Source organism: Onthophagus taurus, chromosome 1, assembly GCF_036711975.1.
Source record: "Onthophagus taurus isolate NC chromosome 1, IU_Otau_3.0, whole genome shotgun sequence".
Lineage (NCBI taxonomy): Eukaryota > Metazoa > Arthropoda > Insecta > Coleoptera > Scarabaeidae > Onthophagus > Onthophagus taurus.
Window position 1 is genome coordinate 37,395,270 of NC_091966.1, and position 22,747 is coordinate 37,418,016.

Sequence of the window (22,747 nt, forward strand, 5' to 3'; positions counted from 1 at the left end):
GACTTTATCCTCTTTTGGGGAAGGACCAAAAATCTATTACATTTTCTGCTAACCGGCTGCAGGTTCTTACGTGTGGTTGTCTTTTTTCCGGATACCTTGTGAAATATAATTCCGCGGCTAACGTCGCATTCTTATCTGATAACATATAGCATTCCATCATGTTACATTTTTCATAATTTTCGAAATTCATTGTAAAGTTTTATTCAGTTTTGTTATACTTTGACACTTAACATGCTGGTGCTTCGTACCAGCACGTAATGCCAGAGTTGTTATCGAATTTTTAAATACAAACTTTGGCAATTATTTGATACATTATGTTCCATCATAGTATGTATGGTTATCACCATAGCAACATTAACTTTTAAATATATACATTAGTTTTAGATAGAACAAAATGAATTTTTCTTAATTATTCAATAACTATAAGAAATATACCCCACAAACTATATATATTTGTTATCAGAAGAAAATAACAAATTATTTAAGGTCATAGCCAACTATAGTTTCCATTTAAAAAAATGAAGTTACGTCTAAAATCTCGAAAATAAGAGATGGGAAAAAAATTCTATCTACGCCACTGAATTTTTCGTAAAATGTTGCCCATATAATGTTTTATTTATAATACTCTATCTTTGATAATAAGTGAGATATTCGCGATTGTCGTTTTCGCAACATTTTCACTTTTTGCCGATAGGGCGAAAACAAAAGACGATAGTTGTTCGGAGTTTTTGGCATTAGTATTTTCTCGAAAAACGAGATCATGACATGTAAGCTACTTTTTTTCTATCTCTTATAGTTTCGGAGATAGCCTATGCGGACATTGAAATTGGGACACCTGTACATTGAAACTGTCTTTCATTTTTGACCATAATTTTAAAATGTCTAAATCGGATAATATGGGACTCTTATCGGATAAGAAATTATGAAATATAATAGAGAATTAAGTTGAAAGTGAAAATTAATGTGATAATATACAGGTGTCTCAGCGAGACCGGTCATTAGACGTTTCTGGGGTTCTGGCGAAAATAAAAATTTGAGAATTCAGACTTAAGTATTATCAATTACGATCTCTTCGACTAAAATATTTTCAGATTTCTTGCACTTCCGGTTATACCGGAAGTCGCCACCTACTTTATTTTTTTAAATGGAACACCCTGTATATTTTTACATATTTGGATTTGTCTGTTTTCAGGGTTTATAAATAAGTTTACTTTTTGCAATTTGATTCGGCCGTTCTCGAGTTATTCGAATTTTTCTAGAAAAATCTGCTCCAGCAGACATTTGTTCAAAAAATCAGAGAACACTCGATTTTTGGGATATCAATTTAGGATTCAGAATATGCTTAAACAACATGATGGAGTATGTTTTGGTGCCGAGAACGGCTGTCTAGAACGTTTGGTCACTTTACTATGGCACGTTAACTTTTCAAAATTTGGAAGTACCATAACTTCATTTTTTTAAATAGCACCCCCCATATTTTATTACTTAGTCGTCTTCGGCGCCTCATTCTACATCTTTTATATCCCATATGTCAAATACCTAACATTAATAGTTTAGGAGATAATTAGGGTTTTTTGAAAAATGCACACATATCATATGGATATTTAGCCTAGTGTGCCATGAAAAACAAGCCTTCTCAATGACTTCTTGTCAAAGACTCACTTGTTTACCTCAGTTGATGCATGTGAGCAAATAATTATCTGTTATGTCCCTTAATATTAGTACTGAAAAGAGTTAAAATCGATAACAATAACGAAAGTACTATTTACACAAATCAAGAAATTCTTAATTTATTTTTTATGCATGAAAAGCGCGACAACGTTCGTAGAATGATTCCCAGATCTTCTTTGGCAGCTCGAATTGAGGTGTTGGGACTGGGCTCGAAATAAGCCAAGGTATTCACCTCTTCCGTTGCATTATCTACTACATTTTTTGGTCAGTTTAACACGTGATTAATTCGTCCAAAATGTACAAAATTTGCTTCTATTCCTCTAAATTTACCTTTTGTCATCGGAGATAAATGTGGATAATTTTCATTAAACATTCTGCAAGTTCTATTAAGAACTTTGTCGCACTTTTCGTGCACAAAAAATAAATTATGGATTTCTTTATTTGTATAAACATTATTTACGTTATTAATATCCATTTTATCTGGTTTCAGACTCACAAGCATCAAACAACGTAAATCAGACTTTGACGTTTGTCAATAAGTCATTAAACATTTGTTTTCCATGGCACACTAGGTTAATATAGATATGATATGTGAGCATTTTTCAAAAAACCCTAATTATTTCTCAAACTATTAATGTTAGGCATAGGACATATGGAGTATAAAAGATGTAAAATGAGACGCTGAAGACGACTAAGTAATAAAATATGGGGGGTGCCATTTAAAAAAATGAAGTTATTGTAGTTCCAAATTTCGAAAAGTTAACGTGTCATAGTAAAGGGACCAAACGATCTAGACAGCCGTTCTTGGCACCAAAACATACTCCATCATGTTGTTTAAGCATGTTCTGAATCCTAAATTGATATCTCAAAAATCGAGTGTTCTATGATTTTTTGAACAAATGTCCGCTGGAACAGATTTTTCTAGAAAAAATCGAATAACTCGAGAACGGCCGAATCAAATTACAAAAAGTAAAGTTATTTATAAACCTTCAAAACAGACAAATCCAAATATGTAAAAATATACAGGGTGTTCCATTTAAAAAAATAAAGTAGGTGGCGATTTCCGGTATAACCGGAAGTGCTAGAAATCTGAAAATATTTTAGACGAAGAGAACGTAATTGATAATACTTAAGTCTGAATTCTCAATTTTTTATTTTGCCCAGAACCACAGAAACGTCTAATGACCGGTCTCGCTGAGACACCTGTATGTGATATAGAGAAGTCGCTATGGGCATTCAAAACATATCAGTATTGTTTTAAGATGAGATGAGATTATAAAGTATAAAGATAAGTTTAAAGACTTAATATGGAAAAATATTCAAGAATATGATACACCTCACAAATGTGATTAAGAAATTTTACGATCAGATGTGTAGTGCAGACCTATTGGACAGTTTTATAGAAAATAACAAAATTGTGTAACATACAATGAATCTGTGGTAAAGGTTATGAATACCGAAACAACAAAATTTAGGTAAACCAGAGTTAAATTTGATCTAGTAGTTTTAACGGTGTTGACGTAGTATTAAAGTTTTTTTAATTAGAAAACTGTAACTGGTGAAAATTCGGAAACTCTGCTCTTATAACTTGGTTAATTTTATATTTTGCATCTAGCAACGCAGACAAGCAACACAGCCTTTTTTAAATGGTTATATTGTAACTAATACTCTTTGGCCTTATGGGTTTGAACGAACTTTTAATCCAAAACAAACTTGATATAACAAGTAGTAAAAAAAAATCATAAAATTTTGGAAATTTGCAATTAAAGCCATAATTAAAAAAAATCGAGGAATAAAAATCAATACGTTGAAATAAATTTTTTGTTACAAAGGGACTTTGTAAAAAGTAATTTTAAATAGAGAGCAACACCAATTTAAAACGAATTTTAAATTAAAAGCAATTTAATTTCACTAAACAATTTTTTGGCATATATGGTTGCTAACCATAAAATAAGTTTGAATCATCTTTAACAAAATTGTCTTTTAATTACCGTTTCGTACGTCAAGAGCTGTTTCTTCACAAAACCGTCCTTGAAACCCTGGCGGACAATGGCACATTACCCCATTATCTCCGATGTGTCTGCGAATAATAAAATATAATTGGTGGCGGCGCGAAGTTGTGGTTTTGAAAGAGCCGAAGTTGAGTTTACGACTACAGTCGTAAACCGTCCATAGTTTCAAGCGACCGAAGAAATATTAAAACCTTCGACTTTGTTTTATTTATTTTTTTTAACTACCAAACCGAACAGAACTTGAACGAGACGAACGGATTATGTTACCTGCACGTAGCTCCATTCTTGCACAACGGTTTCGAGTTTTTATAGCATGCAGATTTCCTGCCCTCCAGGCAATGTGTACCGGTGTAGCCTTCGAAGCAATCGCACCCGAAATGACTGAAAAATAAAAATAAAAAGGAAACAGTTATTGCTGTTTCAGAGTTCAAAGCGATATTTTTAATATTTCAAAAGTAATATTTTCTTTTAATTAATACGTTTATACAAGTATTTTTAAATTATTTCAATGTGTACATAGTAGAATGGAAATTTCAAATAAACACATCTCCATATATCACTTCCACAACATATGCAAATTATAGATATGCGAGATGTGGGGAGAGAAAGGTAAAATATTGTGATGTAAATGCGCCACTATGAATGCAACGGTTTTAATAGGAATTGTTAATAATATTTTGATATAGGTATTAATATCTTTTTAGTATTATAATTTGTTCCCATTTATTTGGGTTCATTCAAAAAGCTTTCAATTTATTTTATCATTTGAAACTTCCATCCCGGTAATTGCCTATTCAAAATCCGCGATAATTTGCATACCATTTTGAATACATCGACCAAATTTGACCTGCATTAAAATTTACATACTTACGTTCGATAATCATAGCAATATCCATTAAGTTGGCAATCCATAACGGTGCAGTGATCTTCTCGAATCGCGTCACTAATCTCATAAGTAATGTTGAAACCGTAAACGTCCATAAAACCGTTTTGAACTCTAAGATTGACGTTATCCAAACTGGTGAGTTTCAAGTTTATCACTAGGGCGTTCTTGTAACTTCTTACGTACTTGACTTGAAAGATGTCTTCTCCGGATGGCATCTCCTCGATTTTGTTCCCTGGTAACCGTCTATCGTATTGGGCGTATTCGGTGAACGTAAGTCCTTCGTAGAGATACATCTGAGTGAGGTATACGATGATTGAAGCGTTCTCGAAGTCTGATTTTATTATCCATTCGCATTCAATGGGAGTTTGAAATTTTCCAGGAAAATCGGGCGTTTGTAAAATACCCCGTTTCGCTGTGAAAACACCCCCGCAATTTCTTTTCGAGAAAATTAACGATGGTAATAAGATTAGGAGGAGAAACCGCAACATGATGCGGATAAATTATTAATTCATTTGAATGTTTTTCTGAAAAGAAAAAGAAAAAAAAATAAGCAATCGATTCTAAAGATTTCTGAAGATTGGAAACGAAATTAACTAGTTATCAGTAATAGATTACGAAACTTCCTGGCGCCTCCGCCAATTCTCAGGCGAGTATTTCTCATTCAAAAACACCCGTAAATCTCGGAAATAATTCGCATATCTCCAGGGGCGATCCAATTTCGGCAATGACCCGTCATACTCGGTGGAAAAGGCGTTCCAATAAAAGTTATATAAATGGAAATTCCTTCGACATGCCACGGTCCCATACACCATCGGTATACGAGTTTCTCCGTATCGAACTGCTTGAATTTGTACACATTTTGTACAAGTTCTCAATCCACAATATTCAAGAAGGTACCTCTCAACAAATATGCAAATCCCCAATACCTCCGTTTCTCCGACCTTATCTGTCTGCGAATATCCGTCTATATCGAAATTTGCGTGTGAACGTGTATTAAAACGTCTACTGCAGCCTCGACAAGATTTGCGGATTTCGCCGCCTGTTTGCCCCTTTTAAGTGCCACTTCCGGTTCTCCTTCTATACTCGCTCGTGTACCAGCCACAGAAGCGCGATGATCAATCAATAATAAGGTTCAAGCTCGACAACACAAAAGAGCTAATTTATTATCGGAGCTTTCGCGTGTGTATACGAAAAAGATGGTGTTGATTCTGTTAGAACTAGGACAACGTGGCGGAGATAAAATGAATTGTACAAACTTCAAAGTGAGGATTTCGTAGTGACCGCAATCATGCCCCTTGTTTGTGCAGCTCTGCGGTTCCAAATTTGTTATACACTGGCGAGGTCAAAATAAACTGTATAGAAACTTACGTACACACACTCTGAGTGCATGTGGCGAATGTAATTTAAGCACGAAACTTGATTGAAATGCCTTTCTAGTCCCACGAACAAATTGATTTATCACTCTAATTACCACAACTCATTAATTTTTCTTTTAATGCATTTTTCCCGGTACTTACACAACAAAAATAAGGGTCACGTTTTAGATGGTTTAACAAACAGCTCCCTAAAGTTCAGTTTCCCGCTGTCACCACAGCAGGATATTAGATAGCGGGTTGGGTCACGTTCCAAACTTATTTACAACTTAGGATCGATGTACTTCCTTTAGAGCGACAATTAATTTCCTCCCCAAAGAAAATTCTCGATTTCTATTCTCCAAAATTCCGATCTAATCAAGCCCGCATCCTGGCCAAAATATACACAAACCGAACCGCAACGCACCGCTTCGGCCATTAAGCCCTAAATTAAATATCACGCAGTGGATGCACGTCTCTCAAATTTAAATTTAAATCCGATTTTGAGGCATTTATCCACAGGATTTAATTATTATAATTTGGGTGACACTGTTTGGGCAACGGTTTGGTAAATTAAACAAAGCGCGGTCGTGCGTAACAAATTTTGTGTGAAGCTAACAAAGGAAAAAAACTTGTAAAAACGTTCGCTTGTAAAACCGGATGAAAAACTACATTGCCGGAGGCTCGATGGTACCGAAAAGTGCACTTCACCCGCATCTGCATCCAAATTACTTCCGCGACTTCTCGCTTTGTCATTTTACGAACAGCATAAATCTGAGACAGCTACAGAGAACCGACTTTATCGGATTTTATCAGAAATACGATACGGAATGATAAGTTCTTCTTTGAAATGGCGGCAAAGAAGTAATTATTACTCTAGAATAAAAATTTTTGTAACTAAAATTGTAACTATTTTATTATATTATAAATAATAGTTTCTTCATTTCAAGATACGAGTTTGTTTCAACGCAATTATAACGCAGAATAATTGTTTCAGATGTCTACGAAGTTGATGTGGTTGAAGAACCCGCTGAGCTAAAGGCATATAATTTGAGGTTTTCTTCTATTTTGGCTTCAACCGGACGTCTGCAGGCTATTATGCCCCATAAACAGCACAGTTGTGAGTTCGCCTGAGACTGTGGGATCACATTGCAAAACAAGGTTGGCTACCTAATAACCCTCTTCTAATAAAAAAAGACGTTTGCCTCATTGAGGATTGGAAGCATTGCTTGAAATGAAAGGTATAAGCTTCTTCTTTTAAGAAATATAAATGTTATTGTTTTCGTGTTGGTAAGATTTTATAAAAAGATTAAACGAATGATTCATTTTTGAGGGTTTAGGTAAATCACAAAAAAAAATTGTTAAATTTGAAAAATCGTGGAAGTCTGATTTTTGAAATTAATGATATGATTTTTATATCAAATTAAAGCTTGAACTTTCTTCTTTAAGAAAACATATAACTCGTTGCTTCAATTTCAAACCTATGTCATAAAAAAAATTATAAATAGAACTATGCAAATTTGGATTTAAAATAAAACAACTAAAATATGATAAGTTCGAAAAATCTTAGCTGTAAAAATTACTTTCTTTTTTTAATAAATATAAAAACCATTGTGGCGGTTTAAAAGAATTTTTATAAAACAAATCTGCAAATCGGTACTTTTTTATGATTAAAAAATGGAGTAAAAATATTGAAATTAAAAAAATCGCTCAAGTAGTATTTATGAAAGTTAAAAAATAATTCTTGAATTAAATTATAGCTTAAATCTTCTTCTTTCAAGAAATATAAAACTTATTGTTTTCGTGTTAAAAGGATTTTATAAAATAAATTAAATACAATGATGTGTGTTTGAGGTTTTAGTTAAATCACAAATGAAAATGATTAAATTTAAAAAATCGTTGAACTCTTATTTTTGAAATTAATGATACGACTTTTATATCAAATTAAAGCTTGAACTTTCCTCTTTAAGAATACATATAACTCGTTGCTTCAATTTGAAACAGATATCATCGAAAAAATCATAAATAGAACTATGCAAATTTGGTTTTAAAGAAAAACTTCTAAAACATGATAAATTCGAAAAGTCATATTTTTGATAATGAAGAAATGATAAATTAATGTTTATACGAAACTTTTTTAATAAATATTGAAAATTACGTAGAGATTTGAAAGAAATTTTTATTAAAGAAGTCTGGCCATCTATGCATTATTAAGATTAAACGAGAAAAGAGAGATTGAATCTATTAAAATTGTCCAAGTTATATTTATGAAAGCTAAGAAATAAGTCTTGCACCAAATTAATACTGAAATCTTCTTCTTTCAAGAAATGTAAACGTTACTGTTTTAATATTGGATAGATTTAGTAAACACAATTTTGATGCGTCTTAAAGGTTTTAGGTTAATCACAAAAGAATATGATTAAATTCAAAAAATCGTGGATGTCTTATTTTTGGAATTTATAAAATGAATTTTATATCAAATTAAAGCTTGAACTTTCCTCTTTAAGAAAACGTATAACTTGTTGCTTCAATGTGAAACAGCTTTCAACCGAAAAGTTATAAAGACAACCGTGCAAATTTGGATTTAAAACAAAACTTTAACCGTTTTGATAAATTTTTCATAAATTCGAAAAATCATATTTTGGAAATCTGAGGAACAATAAATTGGTATTTATGCTTCATATTTTTAATAAATTTAAAAGATATTGACCGCAATTAGAAAGAATGTTATATCCGTGGAGTTTTAAGATTCTAATACAAAAAAAAATGAAAATATGAAATTAAAATAATCGCCCAAGCCACATTAATGAAAGCTAAGAAATCACTTTTGCATCAAATTAAAGCTTCAATTTTCATCTTTCGAAAAATGTTAAACTTATTATTTTAGAGTTAGAAAGATTTTGTAGAAAAAAGTTTAAGTAATGATGCGTTTTTTAAGTTTAAGGTGAATCACAAAAGAAGATGATTAAATTTATAAAATCTGTATAAGGCTTATTTTTGAAAATGATAAAATAAGTTTTATAACAAATTAAAGCTTGAACTTTCCTCTTTAAGAAAACGTATAACACGTTGCTTCAATGTGAAACACCTTTTAACCGAAAAGTTATAAATACAACCGTGCAAATTTGGTGACTAACCGTTTTGGTAAATTTTTCCTAAATTTGAAAAATCATATTTTGGAAAACTAAGGAACAATAAATTGGTATTTATACTTCATATTTTTAATAAATTTAAAAGGTATTGACCGCGATTAGAAAGAATTTTTGTATCCATGAAGTTTTAAGGTATAAATACAAAAAAAATTTTGAAATTAAAATAATCGCCCAAACCATATTTATCAAAGCTAAGAAATCATTTTTGTACCAAATTAAACCTTCAATTTTCTTCTTTCGAAGAATGTAAAATTTATTGTTTTAGATTTAAAAAGCTTTTATAGAAAGAAGTTTAAGTAATTATGCGTTTTTAGGTTTAAGTGAATCATAAAAGAAGATAATTAATTTTAAAAAATCTGTGGAAGGCTTATTTTTGAAAATTATAAAATTAGTTTTATAACAAATTAAAGCTTGAACTTTCTTCTTTAAAAAAACGTATAACTCGTTGCTTCAAAGTGGAACACCTTTTAACCGAAAAGTTATAAATGACTTTAACCGGTTTGGTAAATTTTTCATAAATTCGAAAAATCATATTTTAGAAAACTAAGGAACAATAAATTGGAATTCATACTTTATAGTTTTAATAAATTTAAAAGCTATTAATAAAGAACTTTTATATCCATGGAGTTTTAAGATTCAAACAGAAAATGAATAAATTAAATTAAAATAATCGCTCAAGCCACATTAATGAAAGCTAAGAAGCCACTTTTGCATCAAATTAAAGCTTCAATTTTCTTCTTTCAAAAAATGTAAAACTTATTGTTTTAGATTTAGAAAGATTTTGTAGAAAAGGATTAGAGTAAAGATACTTTTTGTAGGTTTAAGGTGAATCACAAAAGAAGACGATTAAATTTAAAAAATCTGTCGATGGATTATTTTTGAAAATTATAAAATAAGTTTTGTAACAAATTAAAGCTTGAACTTTCCTCTTTAAGAAAATGTATAACACGTTGCTTCAATGTGAAACACCTTTTAACCGAAAAGTTATAAATACAACCGTGCAAATTTGGTGACTAACCGTTTTGGTAAATTTTTCCTAAATTTGAAAAATCATATTTTGGAAAACTAAGGAACAATAAATTGGTATTTATACTTCATATTTTTAATAAATTTAAAAGGTATTGACCGCGATTAGAAAGAATTTTTGTATCCATGAAGTTTTAAGGTATAAATACAAAAAAAATTTTGAAATTAAAATAATCGCCCAAACCATATTTATCAAAGCTAAGAAATCATTTTTGTACCAAATTAAACCTTCAATTTTCTTCTTTCGAAGAATGTAAAATTTATTGTTTTAGATTTAAAAAGCTTTTATAGAAAGAAGTTTAAGTAATTATGCGTTTTTAGGTTTAAGTGAATCATAAAAGAAGATAATTAATTTTAAAAAATCTGTGGAAGGCTTATTTTTGAAAATTATAAAATTAGTTTTATAACAAATTAAAGCTTGAACTTTCTTCTTTAAAAAAACGTATAACTCGTTGCTTCAAAGTGGAACACCTTTTAACCGAAAAGTTATAAATGACTTTAACCGTTTTGGTAAATTTTTCATAAATTCGAAAAATCATATTTTAGAAAACTAAGAAACAATAAATTGGAATTCATACTTTATATTTTTAATAAATTTAAAAGCTATTAATCGCAATTAGAAAGAACTTTTATATCCATGGAGTTTTAAGATTCAAAAAGAAAATGAATAAATTAAATTAAAATAATCGCTCAAGCCACATTAATGAAAGCTAAGAAATCACTTTTGCATCAAATTAAAGCTTCAATTTTCTTCTTTCGAAAAATGTAAAAGTTATTGTTTTAGATTTAGAAAGATTTTGTAGAAAATGATTTAAGTAATGATGCTTTTTGTAGGTTTAAGGTGAATCACAAAAGAAGATGATTAAATTTATAAAATCTGTGGAAGGCTTATTTTTGAAAATTATAAAATAAGTTTTATAACAAATTAAAGCTTGAACTTTCCTCTTTAAGACAACGTATAACTCGTTGCTTCAAAGTGAAACACCTTTTAACCGAAAAGTTATAAATACAACCGTGCAAATTTGGCGACTAATCGTTTTGGTAAATTTTTCATAAATTCGAAAAATCATATTTTAGAAAACTAAGGAACAATAAATTGGAATTCATACTTCATATTTTTAATAAATTTAAAAGATATTACCGCGATTAGAAAGAATTTTTATATCCATGAAGTTTTAAGATCCAAATACAAAAAAAAAATGTTGAAATTAAAATAATCGCCCAAACCATATTTATCAAAGCTAAGAAATCATTTTTGTACCAAATTAAACCTTCAATTTTCTTCTTTCGAGGAATGTAAAATTTATTGTTTTAGATTTAAAAAGCTTTTATAGAAAGAAGTTTAAGTAATTATGCGTTTTTAGGTTTAAGTGAATCATAAAAGAAGATAATTAAATTTATAAAATCTGTGGAAGGCTTATTTTTGAAAATTATAAAATAAGTTTTATAACAAATTAAAGCTTGAACTTTCCTCTTTAAGACAACGTATAACTCGTTGCTTCAATGTGAAACACCTTTCAATCGAAAAGTTATAAAGACAACCGTGCAAATTTGGGTTTAAAATAAAACTTTACTCGTTTTGGAAAAGTTTTCATAAATTCGAAAAATCATGTTTTCGAAAACTAAGGAACAATAAATTGGTACTTATACTTCATATTTTTAATAAATTTAAAAGATATTGACCGCGATTAGAAAGAATTTTTATATCCATGAAGTTTTAAGGTTCAAATACAAAAAAAAATGCTGAAATTAAAATAATCGTCCAAACCATATTTATGGAAGCTAAGAAGTCATTTTTGCACCAAATTAAAGCTTCAATTTTCTTCTTTCGAAGAATGTACAAGTTATTGTTCTAGATTTAGAAACATTTTGTAGAAAAAAATTTAAGTAATGATGCGTTTTTTAGGTTTAGGTGAATCATAAAAGAAGCTGATTAAATTTAAAAAATCTGTGAAAATGATAAAATAAGTTTTATAACAAATTAAAGCTTGAACTTTCCTCTATAAGAAAATATATAATTTATTGCTTCAATTTGAAACATATTTTAACCGAAAAATTATAAAGAATATCGTGCAAAGTTGTGTTTAAGCCAAAATAATAAAATGAAGCAATTATATTTTCGAAAATAAACAAATTTATCCAATTAACCAAATTAAATCTTTTTTTTCTACATATGTTTCACACACCGCACAGTTGCGAAGATATCGATCTCTAAATTGGAGCGATTTTGGCACGGTTAGTAGGGTCAAAAGGAAAACATAAAACGTGAGTACACGAAATAAATGTAAAGCGGTCCACATATGGCGAGTTCAATCACCTATTTTCGCATCTTTTGAAAGACATAAAAAATTTACGACATGTTTCAGGATGTCACAAAAGTTTACGAACTTCTCAACTTGATTAAAAGTTAAATTGTTAAAAAAATTACGACCCTTTTTTCCAAGCGAAGTACGCGTAATAACATCTTTGAGGTAAATAACATTTTATTTAACTATCGTAATTATAAGTGTTACAAGTTGTTTATCATCAAAACACATGATATAGGGGGTTGTTAATAACTTTGTAAATGAGAGAAACGATGAAAATTCGCAATTAGAATTTGGCAATTTAATTTGATTACGTAATTTGATTCATTTTAACAGAGGCCACGAATAATGCTTCAAATTGTGTGAAGTATATTTGATTTTACGATTTAAATTGACATGAGTGGTTTGAAATGCGATTTTAAATAAAAAGATTACTCATTAACAAAGCATTAATCAGTAATTATTAAACTTCGTACGTTCAGTGTTAAAGTTGTGTTAGTAATTACGCTAAATAAAGTTTGAAAACGCGAATGGGATGATTAATAAGTTAACAGCATGATTAAGTATTAATAAAGGGAATTAGAATATGAATTTTGTTTTTAAAGGAAAGTATTAAAAAGTTATAATTTTAAAATTTTAAGCAATTTCTTCCACCAAAAGTTAAATACGACGACTTTTTGTAGTATGCGTTTTTTCTCATAGTAAAATAAGAGAATGTTAACGAGAAGTTGAAAGAACTTTAAAGAATGAGGAGAGTCAAAAGCTTCCAGTCCGTCGACATGCAAATCAAAGGAAGTAAGACCAATCCTCTTCGCCTCCACCAAAACTTAACTAATTTGTCAAAAGAAGTTTTTGTTGGACTTTTTAACTTCGGATCAGTCGAGTTTAAAATTCTTGAAACGTAGTAAACGCCTTTAAGAATCTTACAACAATCGATTGATTTCGATATAACTTTCTTTTTCATATTTTATGTTAACTCCTTATCTATATACATTTTTTTATGATTATATGTGTGTCTTTGTTTTTTTGGCACTGATATTTGAGATATCGCAATCTTATAATTTTAGATATTAAAAAACACCGAAGTAATAAACACTACGTTATATTTTTGAGGTAAAAATACGATGATTTTTGTAAACATTAAACGATTTCTTAATCATTTGGCTTAGAAACCACACCTTGACATTTTAATAGATGATGTGCTATTTGTAGATGACGTGATCATTGTTATAACGGAACTCCTACATGTGTGTAACGTACTTTTCATCTAATGAACGTTTTGATTAAAACTCTAACAATTAATATTCTCCTAAAAGGCACCTACCCAATAAAAAGTACTTAAACTACGGATTGTTACGGAACTCTAAACTAGGTAAACGCGGTTGCATTTAAATTTGAAAACTTTACGTTCGGAACACATAAATTAAGGGCCGTACCGTTCGGGCTGATATAAAGTAGAAGTTGGTGCATAGTACAAACTTCGACGTTTAACTGCCGCCTCATCTTCGATTTAAATATCGCGACATCGACGTTGTGAAATATCTAAAATTAGATTTACGGGTTAACGCATTACCACGTGAATACGACACACCTCGGAATGCGTTTTGTTTACGATCGAGACGACAAAAATAACACGAATAACACTCGTAACGCGATCCTCAATTATAAACCCACTGAGTTTGCGCGGTGTCACAACGAATTTTGTGCGAAAAACAAGAAGTGACACACACAATCGAGTTCTGCAACAATATTCCTTCGTTGTCAACAACGACTGACGATGAGACCGCAAGGTGCGTGTTATTGACACGTTACGGCACCTTTCAGTTAAGATTAATGCACATATATTATATCGAGGAGGCTATATACGACATACATAAACCAATTATTAGCACCCGGATGTGGATGGGACTTCCGTATTATGGGTTGTCTTACAAATCTAGGATTTAGGACATTAGGTGGCGTAACGGGGAATAGAACGGGACGAGACGGAAGCTGCAGATAAGCTAGTTTATGGTATTCTCCTATTTGTCCCCTACAAAATATGCCACGAAATAATATGATTTACGACTTTGGCCTAGTTTAATTTAAATCGCATAAATTACTTTACTTACAACTGCCATGAGTGTATTTAGATAGTATTATTCCAAACACATAACCACTTTAAATATTTCGAAACAAATCATAGTCCATTGCTTTTTAAAAACAGTTCTGGAAATATTATTTTTAGAGTATATGTTGTCATTAATGTTAATAAAAAACCAAGCCATGTCGGGAAAATCTCATGAAAGCAGTTTATGTAAGCAAACGGCTGAGAGAGTTAATTTCCTGTATATTATTAACCTTTGATTACACACCTTCGAATCGTTCGATATCTTACTAACACTGGACTACGTGGTTTTGATCTGTGTTCAAAATCATAAATTAAAGATCGAATAGAAATTTCACCCCTAGAAGCTATGGGACCTTATTGTTGAATGGAAACTTTAGGATTGACACAAAAATTGGCTGGTGTCGGCGTAAATAAATGAGGTCGATGAAAGACGAAGCGCCTCTAACCGAAACACTTCGGCTACAATATGGTAGCTCCAACAGAAAAAAAAAGTAAAAAGAGTAAAGTTTCTAACCGTCCAGTTTGGGGGTTAAGCGTAAGGCCAACGACCCTTATAAAAAGAGTACTGTTACGAATGGCTCAAAGAATGACACTGAAGTCCTTTCGGAACCGACCTAAGTAATGAATGGGATTTGAGATTGCATTTGCAATCTTATTTTATATGTAACCACTATATTGAGATATATACATGGTATGCTTTAGGATACACATCTTGTGCAAACCTGATCACCCCCGTCTTTAAAAACGTTAACCGACAACGAATATCACTAATTCTTTAAATATATCGTTAGGAGTTGAAATCGAAGTTATGCATGGAACGGATAGTGATTTTGTGAAAAGCCGGATACCGGCATCACCTTCGGCCGGATATCCGGTTATACGGCATACCTATCCGGCCATTAAGGTTATAATTTCTGGTACATTTCTGAAGTGATACCCTACATACGCCACATTATTGCGATATTTGAATAAAAATGAAATTAATAAGAAAGCTGATAAGATATGTCAACTTATTTGGATACAAGATACAAAATAAACTTTTTTGGTGCTGATATAACTAACGAAGCAACTCTAAAAAGAGAATACTTTAATTAATAATTGCGATATTTCCACAAGGATCCTTTAAGAAATTAATTTTATAGCGAATTTTGAAAATTATCGAAGAAAATTGCAGCATCGAAAATTTTATCAAAACTTCAAATATTGTTTTCTCAAAAACTAAAAGTTATTTTTCAAAACGTGTAGGTTCGTTGGAAAGAGGACACTCTTATTAACACTTTGGGAAAATTTCATACTCATATTCCAATAGGTAAGTGAATTTTATACGAATTTTTAAAAATTTCGATCATTTCTCAAAAACTAAAAGCGATTTCTCAAAACGGCTTATTGCATTAAAAAGAGAATACTTTAATTAATAATTGGTGATATTTCCACAAGGATCCTTCAAGAAATTAATTTTATAGCGAATTTTGAATATTATCGATGAAAATTGAACATCGAAAATTTTATCAAAATTTCAAATATTGTTTTCACAGAAACTAAAAATTATTTTTCAAAACGTGTTGGTTCATTGAAAAGAGGATACTCTTATTAACACTTTGGGAAATTTTCATACTCATATTCCAATAAGTGAATTTTATACGAATTTTTAACACTTAATCGGCGAAAATTGTAAAATTCGAAAAAAATGTCGATCATTTCTCAAAAACTAAAAGCAATTTTTCAAAACGGCTTGTTGCATTAAAAAGAGGATACTTTAATTAATAATTCGTGATATTTCCACAAGAATCCTTCAAGAAATTAATTTTATAGCGAATTTTGAAAATTATAGATGTAAATTGCAACATCGAAAATTTTATCAAAACTTCAAATAGTGTTTCCTCAATAACTAAAAGTTATGTTTCAAAACGTGTTGGTTCATTGGAAAGAGGACACTGTTATTAACACTTTGGGAAATTTTCATACTCATATTCCAATAACTGAATTTTATACGAATTTTTAAAACTTAATCGGCGAAAATTGTAAAATTCGAAAAAAATTTCGATCATTTCTCAAAAACTAAAAGCAATTTTTCAAAACGGCTTGTTGCATTAAAAAGAGGATACTTTAATTAATAATTGGTGATATTTCCACAAGGATCCTTTAAGAAATTAATTTTATAGCGAATTTTGAAAATTGTCGATGAAAATTGAACATCGAAAATTTTATCAAAACTTCAAATATTATTTTCACAGAAACTAAAAGTTATTTTTCAAAACGTGTTGGTTCATTGAAAAGAGGATACTCTTATTAACACTTTGGGAAATTTTTATACTCATATTCCAATAAGTGAATTTTATACGAATTTTTAAAACTTAATCGGCGAAAATTGCAAAATTCGAAAAAAAATTCGATCATTTCTCAAAAACTAAAAGCGATTTCTCAAAACGGCTTTTTGCATTAAAAAGAGGATACTTTAATTAATAATTGGTGATATTTCCACAAGGATCCTTCAAGAAATTAATTTTATAGCGAATTTTGAAAATTATCGATGAAAATTGAACATCGAAAATTTTATCAAAACTTCAAATATTATTTTCACAGAAACTAAAAGTTATTTTTCAAAACGTGTTGGTTCATTGAAAAGAGGATACTCTTATTAACACTTTGGGAAATTTTCATACTCATATTCCAATAAGTGAATTTTATACGAATTTTTAAAACTTTATCGGTGACAGTTGCAAAATTCGAAAAAATTGTCGATAATTTCAAAAATTTATTTTCCAAAAACTAAAAGCGATTTTTCAAAACGGCTTGTTGCATTAAAAAGAGGATACTTTAATTAATAATTGGTGATATTTCCACAAGGATCCGTTAAGAAATTAATTTTATAGCGAATTTTGAAAATTATCGATGAAAATTGAACATCGAAAATTTTATCAAAACTTCAAATATTGTTTTCACAGAAACTAAATGTTATTTTTCAAAATGTGTTCGTTCATTGGAAAGAGGACACTCTTATTATCACTTTGGGAAATTTTCATACTCATATTTCAAGAAATGGATTTTATGCGAATTTTTAAAACTTAATCGGCGAAAATTGCAAAATTCGAAAGAATTTTCGATTTTTTCAAAAATTTATTTGTCAAGAACTGAAAGTGATTTTTCAAAACGGCTTTTTGGATTAAGAAGAGGATATTTTAATTAATAATCGAAAGTGATAACAGCGACAGTTCTGTTAGTAATGAATGTGATGATGAATTACAAGCGAAGAGAAGGAAACTAGATGAAACTGTAACAAGAGATTTTATATATCGTATTGGGATTGTTACAATGAGATTGCTAAAGACAAACCTGATATAAATAAAGTTGTATTCAATCAAAAAAGTCCTATTGGGATTGAATTTGATTATTATCTGCAGTGTCCAACACCTAAAAGAGATACAAATTCCTGTGAATGGTGTACTAAGTAATTTGTTTTTATTATCCGGCCAAAGTCGGATATTTGGTAACTATCCGGTATCTGATCGGATTTTAAAAAAATAGCCGGATAGGCCGGATATCCGTTCCACCACTACAATTTTTCTTTCAACTAAAATTAATCACGTCCGTCTTCGGAAACATCGGCCAAGCCGAGTCATTTCCATCACAAAGACTATGACTCGGAATAGACTCGGTTTCAACACATTCTTTAATAGAATCAAGTGTAACCCACCTCTTCACATCCAGAAAATCGTCCATAATCTTTCAGAATATATAATCTTTCCGATGCCGAAAATGCCGTCTTAAGCAAACGTTTCAACTACGCTCTAACCCCCAGGACTTATTCCGATAGACGAAATCATTGACCCCGAGATCAAGAAAACCCTAATCCCTCGGGAAAAATCAAGCAGGTGTCCCAAATTCTATGGTCTGCCCAAAATCCACAAGCCGGATGTCCCACTTCGACCCATTGTCAGCGCCTTCAACTCACCGCTACAAAAACTTGAAAAGTATCGTATGTATGGGAGATCGTGGATTCGAGGAGCCCAATTGTGTATAGAAAATATCGGAAATGACTTCGAAAACTTGCTGTGATGTTCTTTAAAAATGTTCTAAACTTTTACTACCAATATTTTTGTCTATGAGTCATTGTTCCCGTTGAGGAATAATTCCCGGAGTTTTTGTGTATAACTTGAGAGTCACTCTGTATATTGTATCATCAAGAATGGGTTCAGTGTTTTAAACAATTCTGTTTACGTTTAATACAGCTGATTGTAGCGCCTCGGCCGCAAGCAATTTCATGATAGAAATTATGTATAAGTTTATTGCGGAATTTACAAAGAAAAATCATATCTACACAATTATAGATTTTTTACCAAATATTCTCATATTTTACAAATAATTTTACCAAATGATAAAAATTCCAATCCCCCAAAAGAGAAAGTAAAACTGTTAAACTCCACAGATATTAGAAGACGTAGAATATTTTTGATAAATAAAATCAATAACACTTTATTATAATTATTAAAAAAATGTTTGAGAAATCCAAATTATTATATTAACACCAAATTTAAAGAGTTGTATATTTTTTATTGACTTGAGAATATATAATTTATTTTCATCCTTTTCTCTTGTTTTTTTGTGGAATCATTTGTCATGTCCATGAAAATATTATTTTTAGTGACTCACTCTAAAACGATATTGATAAATTTAAAAACAATTTCAATATATAAAATTATAGAGAGTATTTTTGTGACTCATGGTATAATCATAACTATCTATATAGTCATAAATACTACATAAAAATACATACACACATATATTACTCTTTAAAAGTTGTTTAAGATGATAACTAATTTGTAAAAGTTTTAGTGACTCATTGTTTGTGTTCCAGACAAGAAGTTAGAATTGTTTTTGAAAACTGGTGAATTCATCATCATACCCGGTCTGTTACCTTCCAAACGACTTGGAAAACTTTGAAGGGGAAGGGAAAGAGTGTTATTAGGTGATGTTTGTACAATGAGGATTGATTACATGAAAACTTTTCTAAGTTACGAATAGGACAAGTGATGGGCTCCAACAGTTAACCGGCTCAATAGAGAGTTCTTAAGTTAGTCGATCTTAAAAATACACTAACAAAACGAGTATGTAAACATGCATAGATGCAGGTGGATAACTTCGAGCAATTACTGTAATAAACCTTCATGAGCGACATGCTATATTGACATATATTGATCCATGATATCTAAATCGAAAATTTTATTAATAGAGAGTCCGTCGTGACATGTGCGATTCCAATCAGGTTACCTGTTACAGCTTAAAATAAAGAAAACCATGATGTATAACACCGAGATATTTCAATGCGTTATATCTTAAAAGAAAGCTTATTTTATAAGGATTTTAAAGTGATATGTCTTGTAGCTTTATAATACCCAGAACGTTTATAACCAGGTTAGCTGTTATAGCATAAAATGAAAAAAATCATGATGTATACTACTTTCTTTGATGACTATTGTTAAAACCGAGATATTTCAATGCGCAATATCTTAAAAGAAATATAATTTTATAAGGATTTTCATGTGATATGTCTTATGCCTTTATAATATCCAGAACGATTACAATCAGATTACTTGATATTGCTTAAAATGAAGAAAATCGTGACGTGTACCATTCCTGTTGATAACTATCTGAAAAATTGAGATATTTCAGTGCGTAATATCTTAAAAGACAGCATAATTAATAAAAATTTGAATGTGATATGGCTGGTACCTTTATAGTATACGGAACGTTTATAATCAGGTTACTTGTTATAGCTTAAAATGAAGAAAATCATAATGTATTCCACTTTTTTTGATAATTATTGAGAAAATCGAGATATTTCAATACCTTGTATCTTAACAGACAGGTTATTTTATAAGGATTATAGTGTGATATACCTTGTGTCTTTATAATATCCAAAACGTTGACAATCAGATTACTTGTTATAGCTTAAAATAAAGAAAACTGACGTGTGCCATTCCTTTTGATAACTATTTGGAAAATTGAGATATTTTAATGTGAAATATCTTTAAAGAAAGCTTAATTAATAAGGATTTGAATGTGATATGTCTAGCACGTTCATAGAATCCAGAACGTTTACAATCAGGTTACTTGTTATAGCTTAAAATAAAGAAAACTGACGTATGCCATTCCTTTTGATAACTATTTGGATAATTGAGATATTTTAATGTGAAATATCTTAAAAGAAAGCTTAATTAATAAGGATTTGAATGTGATATGTCTGGCACGTTCATAGAATCCAGAACATTTACAATCAGGTTACTTCTTATAGCTAAAAATAAAGAAAACTGTGACGTGTACCATTCCTTTTGATAACTATATGGAAAATTGCGATATTTCAATGTGATATATCTTAAAAGAAAGCTGAATTAATAAGGATTTGAATGTGATATGTCTAGCACGTTCATAGAATCCAGAACGTTTACAATCAGGTTACTTGTTATAGCTTAAAATAAAGAAAACTGACGTGTGCCATTCCTTTTGATAACTATTTGGATAATTGAGATATTTTAATGTGAAATATCTTAAAAGAAAGCTTAATTAATAAGGATTTGAATGTGATATGTCTGGCACGTTCATAGAATCCAGAACGTTTACAATCAGGTTACTTGTTATAACTTAAAATTAAGAAAACCATGATGTGTACCACTTCTTTTGATAACTATTTGGAAAATTGAGATACTTCAATGTGAAACATCTTAAAAGAAAGCTTAATTAATAAGAATTTGAATGTGATATGTCTGGTACCTTTATAATATCCGGAACGTTTATAATCAGGTTACTTGTTATAGCTTAAAATGAAGAAAATCATAATGTATTCCACTTTTTTTTGATAATTATTGAGAAAATCGAGATATTTCAATGCCTTGTATCTTAGAAAGCAGGTTATTTTATAAAGATTTTAATGTGATATGGCTTTTGCCTTTATAATATCCAAAACGTTTAGAATCAGATTACTGTTATAATTACCATTCCTTTTGATAACTATTTGGAAAATTGAGATATTTGCATGTGTAATATCCGAAAAGAAAGGTTAGTAAATAAGAATTTTAATGTGATATGTCTGGCACGTTCATAAAAACCAGAACGTTTACAATCAGGTTACTTGTTATAGCATAAAATTAAAATAAATCACCACTTTTTTTGATAACTATTGGGAAAATCGAGATATTTCAATGCCTAGTATCTTAAAAGACAGGTTATTTTATAAGATTTTTAATATGATATATCTTGTGCCTTTATAATATCTAGAATATTTGCAAACAGATTTCTTGTTAAAGCTTAAAATAAAGAAAACCGTGAAGTGTACCATTCCTTTTGATAACTATTTGGAAAATTGATATATTTCAGTACGTAATATCTTAAAAGAAAGCTCAATTAATAATGACATTAATGTGATATGTCTAGTACCTTTATAATATCCAGAACGTTTACAACTAGGTTACTTGTTACAGCTTAAAATGAAGAAAATCGTGATGTATACCAATTTTTTGATAAGTATTGGGAAAATTGAGTTATTTCGATGCATTATATCTTAAAAGAAAGCTTATTTTATAAAGATTTTAAAGTGATTAGTCTTAAACCTTTATAATACCTAGATATAGCTTAAATGAAGAAAACAATGATGTGTACAAGATATTAAATTCAATGTAATTTATTAATATTTCGACTTTATAATCCTCAATTTAAATGATTTCATTTAACTTTACTATAAAATCTTATTTTTAGTATGATCTTTGGAAATATTCCAAATCTATTTTGAACTAATAAATTTGTCGCTACTTACTTAACAAAAGACAATCTGTTTTTAATTTGTGGTAATGTGATCGTAAACTTATTACAAATGAGTTCTTCTTGCACTTAGTGTTGTAGGTAAAACCGCGCAGTTGGTAAAATGCTTAAGAGCTTTAGTCTAAACGACGTCGTTGAAAGAGATAAAAGCGTACTCCCCAAATTTCTCCGTCTGATGTTGGAAAAAGCAGTCCCTCTCTCCGGAAAGGCATTAAAATCAACCGGAAACAGCCAAGTTTTGTGGGATAATGCAGTCGATTACGCCCCGACTAGTTTCTAAGAGTAATCAAGTTACGAAAGAAGTGTTTACACCAAGGAAAACATGGGAATTGCGTAGAACTAACGGGCGCGTTCTCTTTTGGTAATTGGAAGATTTGTCTTGCCCGAAAAGAGGATTTACTAAAATCGACGGAGATATTT

At 30.2% G+C, this 22,747-nt stretch overlaps 1 protein-coding gene and 1 long non-coding RNA gene across 5 annotated transcripts in view; one reads left to right on the forward strand and one right to left on the reverse strand.

The window, feature by feature from the left end:
- LOC111421552 (adhesion G protein-coupled receptor B1-like) overlaps window positions 1–22,747 on the reverse strand; it is a 57,417-nt gene that overhangs the window by 23,037 nt on the left and 11,633 nt on the right. For 3 of the 4 annotated variants that reach the window (XM_023054726.2, XM_023054729.2, XM_023054735.2), the window contains exons 2-4: window positions 4,555–5,093; window positions 3,951–4,064; window positions 3,663–3,751 (exon numbers count right to left, since the gene is read on the reverse strand). In XM_023054726.2, the coding sequence (XP_022910494.2) occupies window positions 3,663–3,751; window positions 3,951–4,064; window positions 4,555–5,057 (706 nt within the window). In that variant the 5' untranslated portion in view covers window positions 5,058–5,093. The remainder of the gene's footprint in view (window positions 1–3,662; window positions 3,752–3,950; window positions 4,065–4,554; window positions 5,094–22,747) is intronic. The other variant, XM_071201256.1, reaches the window with a different exon arrangement.
- On the forward strand, window positions 2,871–22,137 carry LOC139432599 (uncharacterized). Its single transcript, XR_011642343.1, has 3 exons — window positions 2,871–3,146; window positions 6,919–7,162; window positions 19,371–22,137. It is a non-coding gene; the product is annotated as an uncharacterized lncRNA (long non-coding RNA).